The 15,346-nt window shown below is 41.0% G+C and overlaps 2 protein-coding genes across 4 annotated transcripts; one reads left to right on the top strand and one right to left on the bottom strand.

Moving 5' to 3' along the window:
- Nucleotides 1-4,636: 4,636 nt before the first annotated feature.
- On the top strand, nt 4,637-11,531 carry cpt2 (carnitine palmitoyltransferase 2). Of its 3 annotated transcripts, XR_013790491.1 has the most exons (7): nt 4,638-4,818; nt 4,973-5,194; nt 8,478-8,558; nt 8,659-8,765; nt 8,858-10,162; nt 10,376-11,198; nt 11,438-11,531. XR_013790491.1 is itself a non-coding variant. In XM_079506777.1 (6 exons), the coding sequence occupies exons 2-6, from the start codon at nt 5,034-5,036 to the stop codon at nt 10,705-10,707; spliced, it is 1,986 nt and encodes a 661-aa protein (XP_079362903.1). In that variant the 5' UTR covers nt 4,637-4,818; nt 4,989-5,033; the 3' UTR covers nt 10,708-11,531. The 3 variants fall into 3 exon arrangements, 2 of the variants coding, with proteins under 2 accessions (XP_079362903.1, XP_079362902.1); XM_079506777.1 differs by having other exon boundaries at nt 4,637-4,818; nt 4,989-5,194; nt 10,376-11,531; XM_079506776.1 differs by having other exon boundaries at nt 10,376-11,531.
- Nucleotides 11,532-12,240: 709 nt separating this feature from the next.
- On the bottom strand, nt 12,241-15,315 carry magoh (mago homolog, exon junction complex subunit). Its single transcript, XM_079506781.1, has 5 exons — nt 15,113-15,315; nt 14,153-14,211; nt 13,567-13,677; nt 12,710-12,792; nt 12,241-12,621 (listed from the first exon to the last, which is right to left on the bottom strand). The coding sequence occupies exons 1-5, from the start codon at nt 15,201-15,203 to the stop codon at nt 12,522-12,524; spliced, it is 444 nt and encodes a 147-aa protein (XP_079362907.1). The 5' UTR covers nt 15,204-15,315; the 3' UTR covers nt 12,241-12,521.
- Between the last annotated feature and the right edge of the window lie 31 nt (nt 15,316-15,346).

The raw sequence follows: 15,346 nt of genomic DNA on the forward strand, positions 1-15,346 counted from the left end.
GGTCGGTTTATTTTTCAAACACAGTTCTTATATGAAGCGACATAAAATCGCCCTATGGAGATTTCAATACAAATAAATAAATACACGAAGCTGTGTGTTGGTGCCCTCTACTGAAAGTGACGTCAGACTTCGGTGCTCTTGCCTTCTATAGGTTGTTAATGGTATGGTCACATATTATCCCAATTATGAAAATTGCTCAACATATGCAAGTTAGCATCTGGCAGTTTCTACATGCTGGGGTCCCATACTCGTGGACTAATAATGATGATTGCATGTTTGACCAGATGAGATTTGACATGGGGGTTGGGGCGCAGTCAGGATTATAGGTGATCTTGAAATGAAACGTAAAGGTTAATTTGACTTTGAATTGGCATGGGGCATGAGCGTAGGGCCTGAGGGAACGTATTGGGGCTATGATATTGATTTTGTGATGAGACTTTCTGATATTGTAATATCCTGATATGTCTCTTCAAGAGTGTTGTCTCTTCCTGGTTTTAAACCTAATGCTCTATGTCAAAGTTTGTTTTAATAGTGAAAATAGCAGATCTACAAGCTCAATTAATGCACACGTGAGCTTGTAGATCAGATTGTAGATCTTGCTATCACAATATCAATATTGAGGTATTTTATGATTTGTGATATTTGGTTTTGTCTACACTTGACATAACTTTATTATTATTGTTGTTGTTATTATTATTATTATTTGTTTTATTTCTTTTTCATGACCGGACGAAGATGATCGAAACATTTTCACTTTTTTACTTGCACCCTTCCAAATAAGACGACAGAGAGACGACAACTGCATTGGCACCCGTTCTTGTATAAAGCCATGCATGGAGATTGTCTAAATACATCTCATCATTTTTTAAATGGGACTCTGAACCCTACCACACCAGATCAAGTAATTTCCCCAAATTCAAGGTACCAAAAGTTAACTCTGAACTTGGTAGGCCTAGATCTGCTTTTAGCTTCTGTGGCCCTAATACATGGAATGACCTGCAAACTACATTCAAATTGACCACATTGGTACCCCTGAGTCGTTTTAAAACCCTGGTGAGCATGCAGATCCCCACAATATGTAACTGTTTATAGATTGTTTTGAAATTTGTCTTAGCCTCCATTTGTAACCTATGTAATTCACATGTATACCTTTCGTTTTCCTTCTCCTGATCTTCTGATGTATTGTGATATTTTTTATATGATATGGTATTACTCGACGACACTGAAAATGGGGTTTACTCAGTGTAATTTCCAGAATAAATAAAACTTGAATGAATGAATGGATGCTAAGGGGCAGGATGCTGTGCATGGTAACTATAAGGTTAGAGAGTGGGGGTTGATCCGAGGCTGGGCCCCAGGCTCAAGCAGGCTTGATTACTATCTCACCCAACACAAATGGTAAATTGAGCTGAGCCACCAACAGGAGACCAGCCAATGTTGTCCTGCTTAGTCTGCATGTTTTCCTTCGACAGAAGTATACAGGGAACATACTTTCATAGCTTGTAACATATTCATCATCTAAAAATGTATACTGTGACAAAATATGCCTAAGCTATATGTTCATCGATGTTGGATCCCATGGCCTACTAAGCCATGTATTTGTTGTATTGTGTTGTATACAGTCTAGATTCCATATGCCTGTAATACTAGACTTTGTTTGTCAGTGGAATTTGTTGCTATAGGAACCGTTTGGTTCCAAGTTTGTTTCTTGTAGCAGTGTTTGTGATTTGTGAATATCAGTAGTAGCTGACAGGAAATAGGCTATACTTGGACCCAATTAGTATGTTGATGTTGTCAAACTTGTCATGTGTGAAAGGTCTATTATATACAGCAAGGCTAAAAAAAGACTATACTGTGAGAGCGTCTACTACTAGTCCTGATGTCAAAACATGCTCCCTGGTGCCCCCTAGCCTCTCCTTTTCTGCCACCCTATGTGACTATGTGACTTTTCTTTCAATTAGCCTACAGCATTAGTAGTAAGGGCACTTGCTTCCTTTACAAGTGTTACCATAGATACAAATTAATGCTTTGTTCTAATCCCTTTACCCATCTCCACAGAATATAGCTATAGTCATTCCACGAAACCGGTACGATTTGCAGTCCCTCTTACCTTTTAAGGTGTATTTTATCGATTGAGTCACCAAAAAATATTTTTTAAAGCTTTTTTAATCAATTTAAATGTTCCCTTTAATATTGTGTAAAGATTACATGGACTTTATCTTCATATCAGAAATTATCTTGTTTTCTTTCAGTAGACACCCCCTATTTTGTCAATTTTTTCATGTCCCCAATGGCCTTCGATGAAAGTGGACTTGAGATATGACTATTAAAAATGTACAAAAATCCATAAATTATTCCATTCACATATAAATCTATTGGTGCTTTATTGCTGGTCATGTTTAGTTTTTGAATAAATAGATGATTAATCATTAAAATAGCATTATATAGCTCTGTCCCCCAATCACACTCAACCTCGTTACACAAGCCATTCTCCCCTCCATAAGAATACTTAACTGGCCCTTTAGTGACATCACGAACATTAAGTGGCATTCTACAAGTCTTCTGAACAACATTCTACAGAAAGAGGCAATCTCACACCTTATTTTACAATGTTTTAGAGTAATTTATACTCTAACATGTGGTCGTAAAGCATAACAGCTCAACTCCGTTACATGGAATAAAGATAGAAAACAATTATTTGTGAAATTTATGTTTGTTATTTCAATAATATATCAGATTTTTTAATCAAATGCATGCCATGTTGTCTCCTCTTAATCACCAAAGGTAGTGTAGTGGCCATCTTCAGTAAAAAATCACAACCCTGTGTATAACGGGGTTGTCACAACCCCGTTATAGTTTTCAACCCCGTTATCATATTATTCCATATAAAAATACATACAAAAATGAATTGAATGCCTGAGATGGGAAATTATGTTTTTCTGATAGCTAAAGATGCCCTTAATATTGTGGGGTATTCAGAAAAGTAAAACCTTTTGGTCAAATTTTCAAAAAAGAAAAGTCCAAATCGTACCAGTTTCGTGGAATGGTATGTTGTGATGCTTGTAGATCTGCTATTATTGCATAATATACAAAAATAGCTACAAGCTCACAACACATGCACATTATGTTTACAGCACGATAGTGGTTCATTAGTATAGCACCTGCAGGAAATAACATTACAAAACTATTTATGTCATATATGCATGTGAAACAGGTCTATTCAGTCGAGGAAACTCTGGTACTAATAAACTCTTTTTTGTTTTGTTTTTTGTTTTAGTCCCATGACTAACCCAGGATGGAGCCAGGCTCCAATCATGGCAGTATGGGTTGGTTCAAAGAACTTCAAACCACTTTGGTCTGCCTGGTTACGTGTAGCTAATGCTTTCAGTGATGCTTTTAAAATGACCTGCTCTGGTAATGTCTCTTACAACAAAGTTCTTTGTATGCCGACTGGCCTGAATCCTCCTTTTTGATCCCCATGGGGAAATGTCTGCTGCATTAGGAGCTGTGAGGGACCAGCGCCAGCTCTAAGTCCCTTGCTCAAAGACCTGCGCCTTTTAGTGTGGGAAGAAACTGAAGCACCCAGAAGAAACCGAAAGAAGAACATGCCCCAGTAGTGCCCCACCCATAGTGCCACCCAACAGACAATATAGGCAGAGAATCTCAAGTCATGAACTTGATTCAATTAAGCTATTGAAATGAAACAGTTGTCAAAACCTTTGCTGTGGTGAGTAGGCTACATTTAAGAATGTAGCCTCACTGTATATGTTTCTTTTCCCTTTTTACCTCCTTTATGATGAATTCCTGTTCTGTCCTTTGTCTATATAGAAGTGTCTATTTGTACCTCTAAATGTTTTTGATGAATTGAACATTGTGGACCCTATTGGAAACAAGTGTAATGCTTAATTGGGTCGTCCACTCACAGTTAACAGCCTTTGTATTGAGTTTGTGCTTGAAATGTACTGTAATTCTGCAAACTGTTAATACATTTTTCAATCAATCAATCAATCAAAAAGAAAACTGAAGTATTGTGAATTCAAAAACAAGCTTCTGTCTTTTTTCAGAAACCAAACCATCTTCTACTGACACACTAGTTTGTGTTACAAGCAGCGACATCCTTTTTTTCCTCATGTCACGGCTAAAATACTGAATTGGAAAAATGAAAGGCCAATTTTTCAGTGGAATCAGAAAACCACTCCACTAGCCTAGCCTGTCCTCTGGCGCCACCCTCAGGCGGCAGCCAAAGGCATTTTATTGTATTACTGCACTTATTGAATTAAAATGTAAAGCTTTTGCTGTTGTTCACTTCACAGCATGATGATGCCCCAGTGAATATACAAGACCCCCCCCCCCCTCTCCATCCATGCCATAGGGCCATAAATACCTATTCGGCTATTCCCATATACAAATCACATTTTATTTTATTTTGAATCACCGAATGGTGTTCAAAACTGACTCCAGGAGTTGTACTATGGTTTAATAACAAACACTGACAGCCCGGATTTTTATATTTGAAGGCTTTTTCTTTCTTTTTCTTTTTTTAGCTAGGGAGGGGTTGAGGGAGGGGAAGCCTCGCCCTCCCTCCCCCATCCCCTCCCATATGTCTGTCAGAAGCCGTTGAGGGTTGATTTCACCCAACACCTCAGATGCACCGGATGGGTCACGTGACTTCACATGCCACTAAATACTTCCTGTTGTCCTTCTCAATGTAACTATTTTTCTTCATCTTTCTGTGGGTCTTTTTGTAGCCTTGTGACGCGAGGTTAGGTGACGTCGATCGTCTGTATCTGCTCCAGATCGCAATTTCTGTCACTTTCAGTAAGTATATAAACAGACTTTTATTCTATTTGCATAGCTATAATTTAGAAGTAGACTGGGGAAAGAGTTCATATCGCTTCACAACTGTCTGGGGGAGTATCGCGTTTGTATTTTGTTCATATAATGTATTATGTATGTGTCTTCATTCATTTAGGGTTTTTTGACATTAGTGGGAATCATCGTTGGTTCTGTTGCTGCCTTGCTATCCGGCAAACATGCTGTCACATCAAGTGGGTTCTTCTCTGAGAATGTATGGGAGTTTAAAATCCCTGAGGACTTCAGCACTGGTCTTCGATAAGAGACATTACAGTAGCAACAATGAGTACCTGCACCTGAGTATTGTTCCTTCTATGCACTATCAGAAGAGTTTACCAAGGTAAGACGAGTACTCACGTTTATGTTCATTCCAATTCATTCCAATGTGTGTCAATATTTGTCTCAATAGCTGTTATTGTTTCAATAGATGGTGAAGTGTGTAATACAGGTCTAATTATTGTAGAAATTTAGATTATTTTACACTAAAATGGAATGTAGGTTAAAGTTCAGTCAGTGTGTACTACTAGGCCAATAGAGGCTGGATTCCTTGCGGCACATTGCTGCCTCCCACAGGTCGGGAGTAGACCTCATTTTGTGACTAGGCCTAGCGGAGATGAACTTCAGCACTGCTTTCATGGTACTTGACTGGATTCAGGAGCCCCTTCAGTGTTACATTACTTTTGGGCTCACTTGACACTGCTTCATACATCCGTTTCCTTTCTTCTGCATACCGGCTGCACTCCATGTCACCATTTGGTCTTTCTTACATGTAGGGTGACTAGATCCAAAGTGTTCATTTGAGGGACAGAAGTATCACTTGTGTGGGACGGGATGGGACGGGACGGGGTAGCAACTTATTACTTAAAACATTTGATTCTAACATGTAAACAAAATTTAATAAGAAGGTTGCCTCTTATATATATCTTATTGCCTCTTGATTCTGGAAAGTTATGCAAATTCTGGCATATTTTCATATAATGCTCAGATTAGGAGCCCAAATTTGGAGCTCTGGCTCATGGACTTCCGACTTATTTTGGTATGCAGCACCTGAATGCAGCCTGACTATACTGACCAGTAATGTAAACCAACCAGAATCTCAACTGAGAATACAGGTTCTGTTTCAAGCTCCGTCTATAAAGAGACACAATTTGGCAGATCAAACCTGTCACCCTGCACTGCAGAGCCACTATTACATAGACTTCATAGACAAGCACTTAGCCTACCTGTTGTTGTTCTGTAGCTGCTGATGCCCTTTTAGGATGACCAGAATCAAATCCAAACTGTTAATTTGAGGGACAGAAGTATTTGTGTGGAACCGGGGGGACGGGGCGGCGTTAGCAACTTATTACTCAAATGCGTTGATGTCATATTCGACCATAGGCCTACTAATGCCTATCATTTTATTATTAAACTCCTCTGATCTCACATTTGGTTTTAAATGCAAATTTTGGTCATGGGTAGTATGGCTGACTTGGTACCGTAGCCTAGGGGATATTTCTCATGTTATTTTAACAGACTTATTAATAGTAGGCTACATTTTGCAGGAAAGAGACAATGAGAGCTTTACAACAGAAAGCCAACTATTAGGGGACTATAGCGGGCATTTGAACACTGCTAGTCACAATGTGGGACATGGTCTCAATTTGTGGGACGCCTGAAAAGTCCTGGCAATGAGGGACTGTCCCACGCAAAGGGGGACATCTGGTCACCCTACTTACATGTGTCACAGAGTCCATCTGGATGTTTACCCATTTTTGCCAAGTCCCATGCCAGTCTGCAGTGTCCCAGTCTGGTGTTGTCATTGTCACTGATTGCCTGCTATATTTCCGCCCCCAGATATTAGGTAACACTACTATATTTCCCACTACTATAAACGGTAAGGATTTAAAAATGGACCGAGTCATTTGAAGTTAAACATTCCACTTACTCTAAGCACTTCCATCACACAAGTACAAGTAACCATTTTTAAAAACAAACCTAAAGCACGGTGACTAAATTGAGAACCACAGACTTCAAATGACACACACGTTCCACACCAACACAGGGAGTGCAGTGCCCGGTGTCGAGTCAGAAACGCGGGTGTCTGGCACCACCACAAAAGGCTCTGGTCAGGCTCTGCCAGTGGACCTAATGAGCCTATGTCCCCTCACCTGTAGATTCCATGACGTCACATAATTGAGATTAGGCAACACACTTCATATTTGGGCATGCCTGACACAGAACTCCATGTATAGGAATAAAGGGACACAGCTAGACAGATACAGAAATCTCCATATATGGGCATAAAAGGGACACAGACAGATGGGTGAGGCTCTGGTCAGGCTCTGCCAGTGGACCTAATGAGCCTATGTCCCCTCACCTGTAGATTCCATGATGTCACATAATTGAGATTGGGCAACACACTTCATATTTGGGCATGCCTGACACAGAACTCCATGTATAGGAATAAAGGGACACAGCTAGACAGATACAGAAATCTCCATATATGGGCATAAAAGGGACACAGACAGATGGGTGGAACGGATACTCTGACCACGGGTACAACGGTTATTGCATAGCCGGGTGGGGCATGGATCTCCAACTTCCATCGTTACTGACTCTGTGCTCTACAGTCGGGCTGTAGTTTGAATCATAATAAAATATTCCCTGAGTAACTGTTATTTGTTATGTAGCGGTTTCCCCAGCAGCAGATCACTGGGGCTACCGCTTTCTAACTAGAAAAAGTGCCCCTCGGGGCACAGGTCTCCACCAGGGCAGGTCAGGTTGTGGCCTCCTGGTGGCGCTATAATAAGCCAATGTGAAAAGGGTGCCATTTCTTCTTACGCCTTGGATGGCAATTGGATGATTTGAGGCATTTTGTTCCAAAAATGTGTTATGCAAAACTCCACCTGTTGGTGGCGCTATAAAGATCTGTGAAAGATGTCACGTAAATTGCACGCTGCGTTCATGATTTAAGGCTTTTTGTTCAAAACGGGCCAATCCTGCAAATTTTGAAAGCCAATGTTAGCCAATCAGGATGGAATATGAAATATCGGACAGATCTGTCTTGAGCACATGACTATAAAGATACTGTGTAACGATATTACTCCTCCATATTTGGACAAAATATGGAGGAGTAATATAAAAAAATGTGTTTTACAAAAGTCGGCCTCCTGGTGGCGCTATAACAGAAGGGTTAGTGCGGTGCCGGAAATGAGCTGTACACAGACGGACGGACACACGGACGGAGTGCAAAACATACTCTCTCCCCATGCCTTCGGCCTGGTGGAGACGATATTAAGAGATTCTGATCTTTTTAGTTACTGTTCCTACTAGAGCCGTGCACCTGATACAGGTGAACTGTGAACTACTCAATGAGTGCTTGCCTTTCTCTGTTTAAAATTCCACTGAGTAACTTAATACAATTATTGTATGCCTAAATATGTTTTTGGAAATAAATAATATAACGCTTTCATTTTGAAGGCAAATTGTTCCACCTCTTTTTAATCTGCATAGGTCTGGTTTTTGTGATAACTGGATTTGAATTGTTACCACAAGGGGGCAATGATACACTGCCAATACTCAGTGTACTTGTACTGGTCATAATGATACATATCTTTATTTCTCTTCCAATTACTGTCCAGGCTACCTGTCCCTAAACTGGAAGACACAATTAGGAGATATTTAGCTGCCCAGAGGCCACTGTTGGACGATGACCAGTTCAGGTGAGCACAGGAACATACATTTTTCACCATATAATGGGACTCTTGCAGTGCATAACCAAGACTATAATCGAATCGACTACAACATTTGATATCCCCACAGAGAAACAGAGAAACTGGCCAATGATTTCCAGAGCCATGCAGGGAAACGGCTGCATGAAGAGCTGGTTGCTCAAGACAAGAATAATAAGCATACCAGCTATATTTCAGGTAATTATGTAAGTTGATCAGAATGAAACTGAACTAAATAAACGCATAGGCCTACATAACTAATCTGTTTGATCCTCTCACATGTTTTTCAGCCCCGTGGTTTGACATGTACCTGTCGGCACGAGAATCTGTTGTACTTAACTCCAACCCCTTCATGTCCTTCAATCCTGACCCAAAGTCTGAGTACAATGACCAGCTAGTACGAGGCACCAATATGGTGTGTTCTGCTGTGCGCTTTATGAAGACCCTACGACACGGACTGCTGGAGCCAGAGGTTTTCCACCTCAACCCAGCTAAGAGCGACACAGACGGCTTCAAGAAGCTCATCCGCTGGGTACCGTCGTCTCTGTCCTGGTACGGAGCCTACATGCTGAATGCATACCCGCTAGACATGTCTCAGTACTTCCGCCTCTTTAATTCCACGCGCATTCCCAAGCTTGGCCGAGATGAGCTCTTCACTGACTGGAAAGGACGGCACCTGTTGGTGATGAGGAAGGGCAACATGTATGCGTTTGATGTAGTGGACAAGGATGGGAACTTGATAAAGCCTGCAGAGATCCAGTCCCACTTAAAGTACATTTTGGATGATCCAACCCCTGCAGCTGCCTTTCCTCTTGGGGTCCTGACCAGTGAGAACAGGGATGTGTGGGCGGGGCTGAGGGACAAGCTACTGGCAGCTGGAAATGGAGAGCTGCTGCAGATTGTCGACAGTGCCATATTCTGTCTCAGTCTGGATGACGACAGCATGCGGGACCATATTCACATTTCCCACAACATGCTGCACGGAGACGGCTGCAACCGTTGGTACGACAAGTCCTTCAACATTATTCTAGCCAAAGACGGACAGGCAGCTATCAATTTCGAACATTCTTGGGGTGACGGGGTGGCTGTGCTCCGATTTCAGAATGAGATATTCAAAGACACCACAGAGAAGCCGCTGATAAACCCTAGCTCCGTCCCTGCTGCTGTGGACTCGGACGCAGCCGTGCGCAGACTCCAGTTTAACCTGGGCGGTGAGCTGGAGAGTGGCATCAAGAAAGCCAAGGAGAACTTCGATGTGGCTGTGTCAAAGCTCACCATCGATGCCATGGAGTTTAAGAAGGGTGGGAAGGAACAGCTGAAGAAGAAGAAACTGAGTCCAGATGCTATATCCCAGCTGGCCTTTCAGATGGGTTTCCTGAGGCAGTACGGACAGACAGTGGCTACATACGAGTCATGCAGCACTGCAGCATTCAAACACGGCCGGACAGAAACCATCCGGCCAGCCACCACACACACAAAACGCTGCGCACATGCCTTTGTTTGCCAGCCAGGACAACACAGCACAGATGAGCTGCTGGCAATGCTCAGTGAATGCTCTAAATATCATGGGCAACTTACCAAAGAAGCAGCAATGGGTGAGTCATTGTGCACTGTTGTGTATTTTGATGGTTGTGTAGGGGCAACAGAAGAAAACTTAGCTGCTACATTACTGGTGCATTTTTGTGTACTGTCCCTGAAATAATAGGCAATAAATACATTAAAGATTACTGAGTAGTTTAACACACAGCTTTCATAGCCATGACATCAATGAAAAAGGCTGATATATATTTTTCTCTTTATTTCATCAGGCCAGGGGTTTGACCGGCATCTGTTTGCCATGCGATACCTGGCCAACTCCAAGGGCGAACCTCTGCACAGCCTCTACAAAGACCCAGCCTACACTGCCATCAACCACAACATCCTCTCCACTAGCACCCTCACAAGCCCAGCCGTCAGCCTTGGAGGCTTTGCCCCGGTGGTCCCTGACGGCTTCGGTGTGGGTTATGGAGTCCATGATGACTGGATTGGCTGCAATGTCTCCAGCTACCCAGATCGCAATGTCCATGAGTTCCTGCAGTGCGTCCACAAGTCCTTAGAGGACATATTCACTGTCCTGGAAGGAAAACCTATTGGTTCCTGATAAGTGGGTTAAAATAAGCAGTACTTTGTCACTGTGAATAGCGAATACTGTATTAACCCATTTAGGCCTAAGGTCGATTCTAAAAACGCCTCTAAATCCTGACCTAAGTTTTCTGAAAAACTTCAAATATTTATATAGCAGCATCAAAAAATTGAATACTATACATACTGTACAGAACCCCAAAATGGGTTCCCGGCCTGAGGGGATAAAACACCAATAGGGGTTCCTGCCCAGAATGGGTTTTAAAGAAGTTCCTTACAACCTCAGGCTTGTTGACTAACATCCATGTGACAATGTATAATCCTCCAGACAGTTTGAAGAGTCTTGAGAAGAGATTAATGCCTAATTTATGTTGTCACTCGATGACATGTGCCAAAAATAGCCAACCTACAGGCTCACAATGCATAACAGATTGAGCTTGAAGGTTGGCTATTTTCGGCATGCAACTCCATCGTGCTAAGTATGAATTGGGCTTCAGAAATGCCATTAAGGTTTAACCCTGTAAAACCCGGATTAATTTCTACTTGCAAAAAAACGATTTCAACCTTACTACTCCTTTTTACTACTAGGAGTCCAGAGATTTTTTAATTTGTGTGCATTTCAGCCTCTGTGCAAATATCAGGACCAATGGCATTGCAATAAACATCAATGACCTTTACGTGAAAAAAGAACATTAAAAAAATGTATTAATTAATTAAAATATGTTGTATTGCAACGCTGGGTGTTACAGGGTTAAGTGCAATTCGTTTTCATAATGTACTGTATTTGCTACTTTAACATGTTGGGGAATTCTATAATTAAAGGACCACTTCAACACTTTTCAACATCTCTTCATATAATTGGTCCTCACTAATGTTCATGATAAAACACCACCATTTTTCCTACTCCGTCTGTCTCATAGGAGGGCTTTGGGCAGTTCGGACACCCGTCCACCAGTGACATTAGGCAGATTTTTTTTTAAACAAGATTTGTTTTAAAATATATTTAGATTTTTATTATCGTGAGAACGATGGCTTCAACTTTACAGGAAAAGAAAGCCTGTCGTTTCTATTAGCTTGGATTCACCATCGATGATGTCACTGATGGACGGGTTTCTGAACTGCCCACAGCCTTCCTATGAGACAGACTGAGTAGAAAAGAATGGTGGTATTTTATCATGAACATTAGTTAGGACCAATTGAATGCCACAGACGAAGGAAGAGAAGTTGAAAAGTGGTCCTTTAAGTGATCTTAATTCCTGTCGTTGTAAATGTGGCTCTGCATTTATTTTTCATCCATCCAACCTTTGAATACAGCTGATGCTTACTATAGACATTTCTGGTTTCTATTTTAATGTTACAGCAATACATTCATTGGTCATCATGTCTTGGGCTTCAGTTAGGATATGATCATGCAAAATCTGCAGGTTAGTTTGTGCAAACCTGCACACCGACACAAATCAAATGTAAACTAAAGTACCAATTTTAACATTTGAATGTGATAGACCTATTGGTTGCTTGTGTGAATATTGTGAAATAAAAAAATAGGTTTAACTGGTTTTGGTCATTTTTAATACAAATGTTCATTATAGTGAAAACAGCATTTTACCAACTTGGCTGGAAAACAACAGAAGAGTCACTTGCACTGGCAAGTCGATATTCTTTTTACAAAGTTGAGGAATACAGCAATTACCAATAAAGAAAGTCAAAGCAACAACATAACAAGTATTCCTAAGCTTTTATCTTAAGATAAAAAAAAACTTGTCATCAAAAGAAAATATACAAATGTAGTTAAAATGAGAAACAAAGCAATTAAGATACAGTAAAATCCACATTTTAGATTGGCTTGATTTTGAAGTGAAGACCGATGAGACTGAACACGAGACATTTCAGATCTTGAACCAGGTAGTAGAACACACGGAGACCTTCAGGATCCCTGAAACAGAAACAGATATGATAGAGCCATTTCATTTCCATTTAGCCATGTCAAAGGTTTATCCTGGCACCTTATGAGTGTTACTTACTTCGACTGGTTGACGTCAATCAGAGAGCCGATCTTTGAGGTTGTGAATGAAATGTGTTCATCTCCTATGACAATCTCCAGCTCCTGTAAAATATGAGTGACATTAAGCATTAGTGAGTCTGGAACCATTTGTGGGTTGCAGACTGATTTTTGTGGGTCGTCAGTAAATATTCACCCTTTTTATTATTTCAAAAGATAAACTAAACAAAAATTAGTTTTATGAAACGTGAATTTTACGGATATGAAAATATTCGATCTACAAGCAACGCTTTGTGAGCTTTTAGAGCTACTATTTAATAGTTTGGGTCCCGGAGAGACATTAAATGTCTTTTAAATGTCTTCTCTTGTCTCGAGCTAAAGGGTTTTGGAACCACTGCTTTAGAGAACAAAGTGGGAAAAGGCCAAATTAATAAAATAAGTGAAAAGATGTGTGATCAGTTTAAGGAGTGTGATAAATATGATTATACAGCAGGTCGTTTCGAGGAAGCAATCTGATTGGTTGAAACAGCCTTCTGGTTCAAACTAGCACCACTCCCACACCTAATAAAAACAAAGAATTCAGCTGCTCTGTTCTCCAACTTCTCCCAGAGCGCAGCAAACTCGGTGGCTAGGCTAGCTAGTTTCTTGGGACATTTGTGGTCGTAGTGACTACATCTGTCATTAAAAAAAGGTTTTTCTTAGCTTTAAGGGTAACTGTTGTATAATTGCAATATTACACACTTCTGCGTTGCTTTCGGAACTCAGGGCTCGTTCCTGCAGCATCGCAGGCGTGCATTAATGACGTTAAACCACCCCCTCTCGTGTAATATTGCTTAAATCAGTATCACGCAAGAGAACGATTGTTATAATGAGACAAACCTGTCTGCCAACTCTATCAGGCGATGGCCAGAGTGCATCATCCTCCTTGGTGATTTCACTGTCATCAATGATCCTCTTCAGCTCCTCCATCACACTCTTGTGTACATAAGCCTAGAAGGGTGGGAAATATTTACACAGATTAGAACGAGAACTAAACTGCAGCATTCTAAAACCAGGCAGGGTTCAAACGTAGAGATGCCCTCCATATTGAATGTGGAGTGTCAGAAGAACCCTGAACTGAAATGACTAATGTTTAATACAAGGGATAACAACTAATTTATGCATGGTCCCAGTCCCTGATGTCAAAATACAAGACAGACAGAGCATCCCATATGTCCAGAAAAACCTTCACATTAAAACAGAAATTAACTTGAATCCCTAGTATCTTCTTTTATACACAACAATACAGCTTTAAAAATAAGTATGATAGCAATATGTACACAGGTCCTGCCTCCATTTATCCTTGAGGTGGTCGTACAACCAAACCTGTGAAGACTTCTCAAACGTTATTGTAAGCCTGTAAGGGCTAATCAGAGGCAGAGCGTAAATAAATCAAGAGAAAATAACATCATGGAAATAACTTTACCTCTTTTCTGATCATCACGTCATTCTTGTAGTTGCTGTTGTTCGCATACCTCAGTTTGCCTTAAAAAGAAGACACAAATAAAGCATACACACAGTGTCAGTGTACTACTGTAAACCAGAGCCATCTAATAGAAGAGTTGCGATATTGAGGGGGCAGAAAACAGCACAGTCACATGGTTCATGTACTGGTGCGAGCCCATAGAATCCAATGCATTCCGTAAACTAACGGTTGTCCCCTTATGGTTGTCCCACTCTATGGGTTGTCCCACTCTATGGGTTGTCCCCATTCAATACTTCCGGTTGTCCCCATTCAATAGAAGTTAGTCTCGCGTTACCAGACTGTTAGCCTCGGAAACCCATACGTTTTTATTTCCAGACTCTCGCAATTTCCAAATGCTTCGGAGATTGTGGAATAGTTGTCTGGCTACGCGAGAGTAAATAGAAGTCTATGTAGAAGAGCCGCCATTCCATTGGACTGGCCCCATGAAGTGAACGGAGTTTGCGTAACTCTGTCTTACTCTATGGCTCTGCTGTAAAACTAAAGCCTTCATTAGTTAACTATTGGAATGCAAATGTTGCTCTGGGTACCGGTATACAAATCTGGACCGAAGTGGACCCGTAAGGGTGCATTTGGGTCCATTTGTAAACTCGCTCAGATTCAAATTAACATAGAACTTTACAGTGTAACTAAAGCAACCAACTGTTTACACTCTACATTCTACAATATCCACAGACCACATGGCATGTTAACATAACGTGATGGATTATTACTTTACTCTCGATATGAACGACTATGTTGTAGTTTCTATTTGATATAATTATTATCAGAGCAATCCCCCCAAATTCAAAAACAAAACAGGTCTGTTTCATTGTGGCCTATGAGAGCCACCGAGCCACCCGGTGCTAACACGTTAGCATGGAGGCTAAACAGTGAAAATAGAAAATACCGCCTATAACTCACCGTCAGGTCTGAACTCAAACTCCAAGAACTCGTGTCCAAACTTTCCTTTGTGTCCAACATAATACCTCAGATAGAAGTCACTGGTTGACATTTTTAAGCAGAAAAAACGGTTGAAAGGTGGAAACGTTTATCGCTAACCAAAAAAGTAATGTTCTCTCCCAGACGACCTGCTCGTTGCACTCGTGCGCATGCGCATTTCCATCTGCAACTATATACGTCGCCGTACGACGGCGC

The sequence above is a fragment of the Electrona antarctica genome, assembly GCF_951216825.1.
Source record: "Electrona antarctica genome assembly, chromosome: 7".
NCBI lineage: Eukaryota > Metazoa > Chordata > Actinopteri > Myctophiformes > Myctophidae > Electrona > Electrona antarctica.

What these genes read in the sequence shown, in the direction of transcription:
- cpt2 (XM_079506777.1), top strand. Translation starts at nt 5,034, where the DNA reads ATGCTGTCACATCAAGTGGGTTCTTCTCTGAGAATGTATGGGAGTTTA. An exon ending in TATCAGAAGAGTTTACCAAG is followed by an intron (nt 5,195 to 8,477) that starts GTAAGACGAGTA and finishes ATTACTGTCCAG; the next exon opens with GCTACCTGTCCCTAAACTGG. An exon ending in TACCAAAGAAGCAGCAATGG is followed by an intron (nt 10,163 to 10,375) that starts GTGAGTCATTGT and finishes TTATTTCATCAG; the next exon opens with GCCAGGGGTTTGACCGGCAT.
- magoh (XM_079506781.1), bottom strand. Translation starts at nt 15,203, where the DNA reads ATGTCAACCAGTGACTTCTATCTGAGGTATTATGTTGGACACAAAGGA. An exon ending in GTTTGAGTTCAGACCTGACG is followed by an intron (nt 14,212 to 15,112) that starts GTGAGTTATAGG and finishes CTTCTTTTTAAG; the next exon opens with GCAAACTGAGGTATGCGAAC. An exon ending in ACGTGATGATCAGAAAAGAG is followed by an intron (nt 13,678 to 14,152) that starts GTAAAGTTATTT and finishes CCACCCTTCTAG; the next exon opens with GCTTATGTACACAAGAGTGT.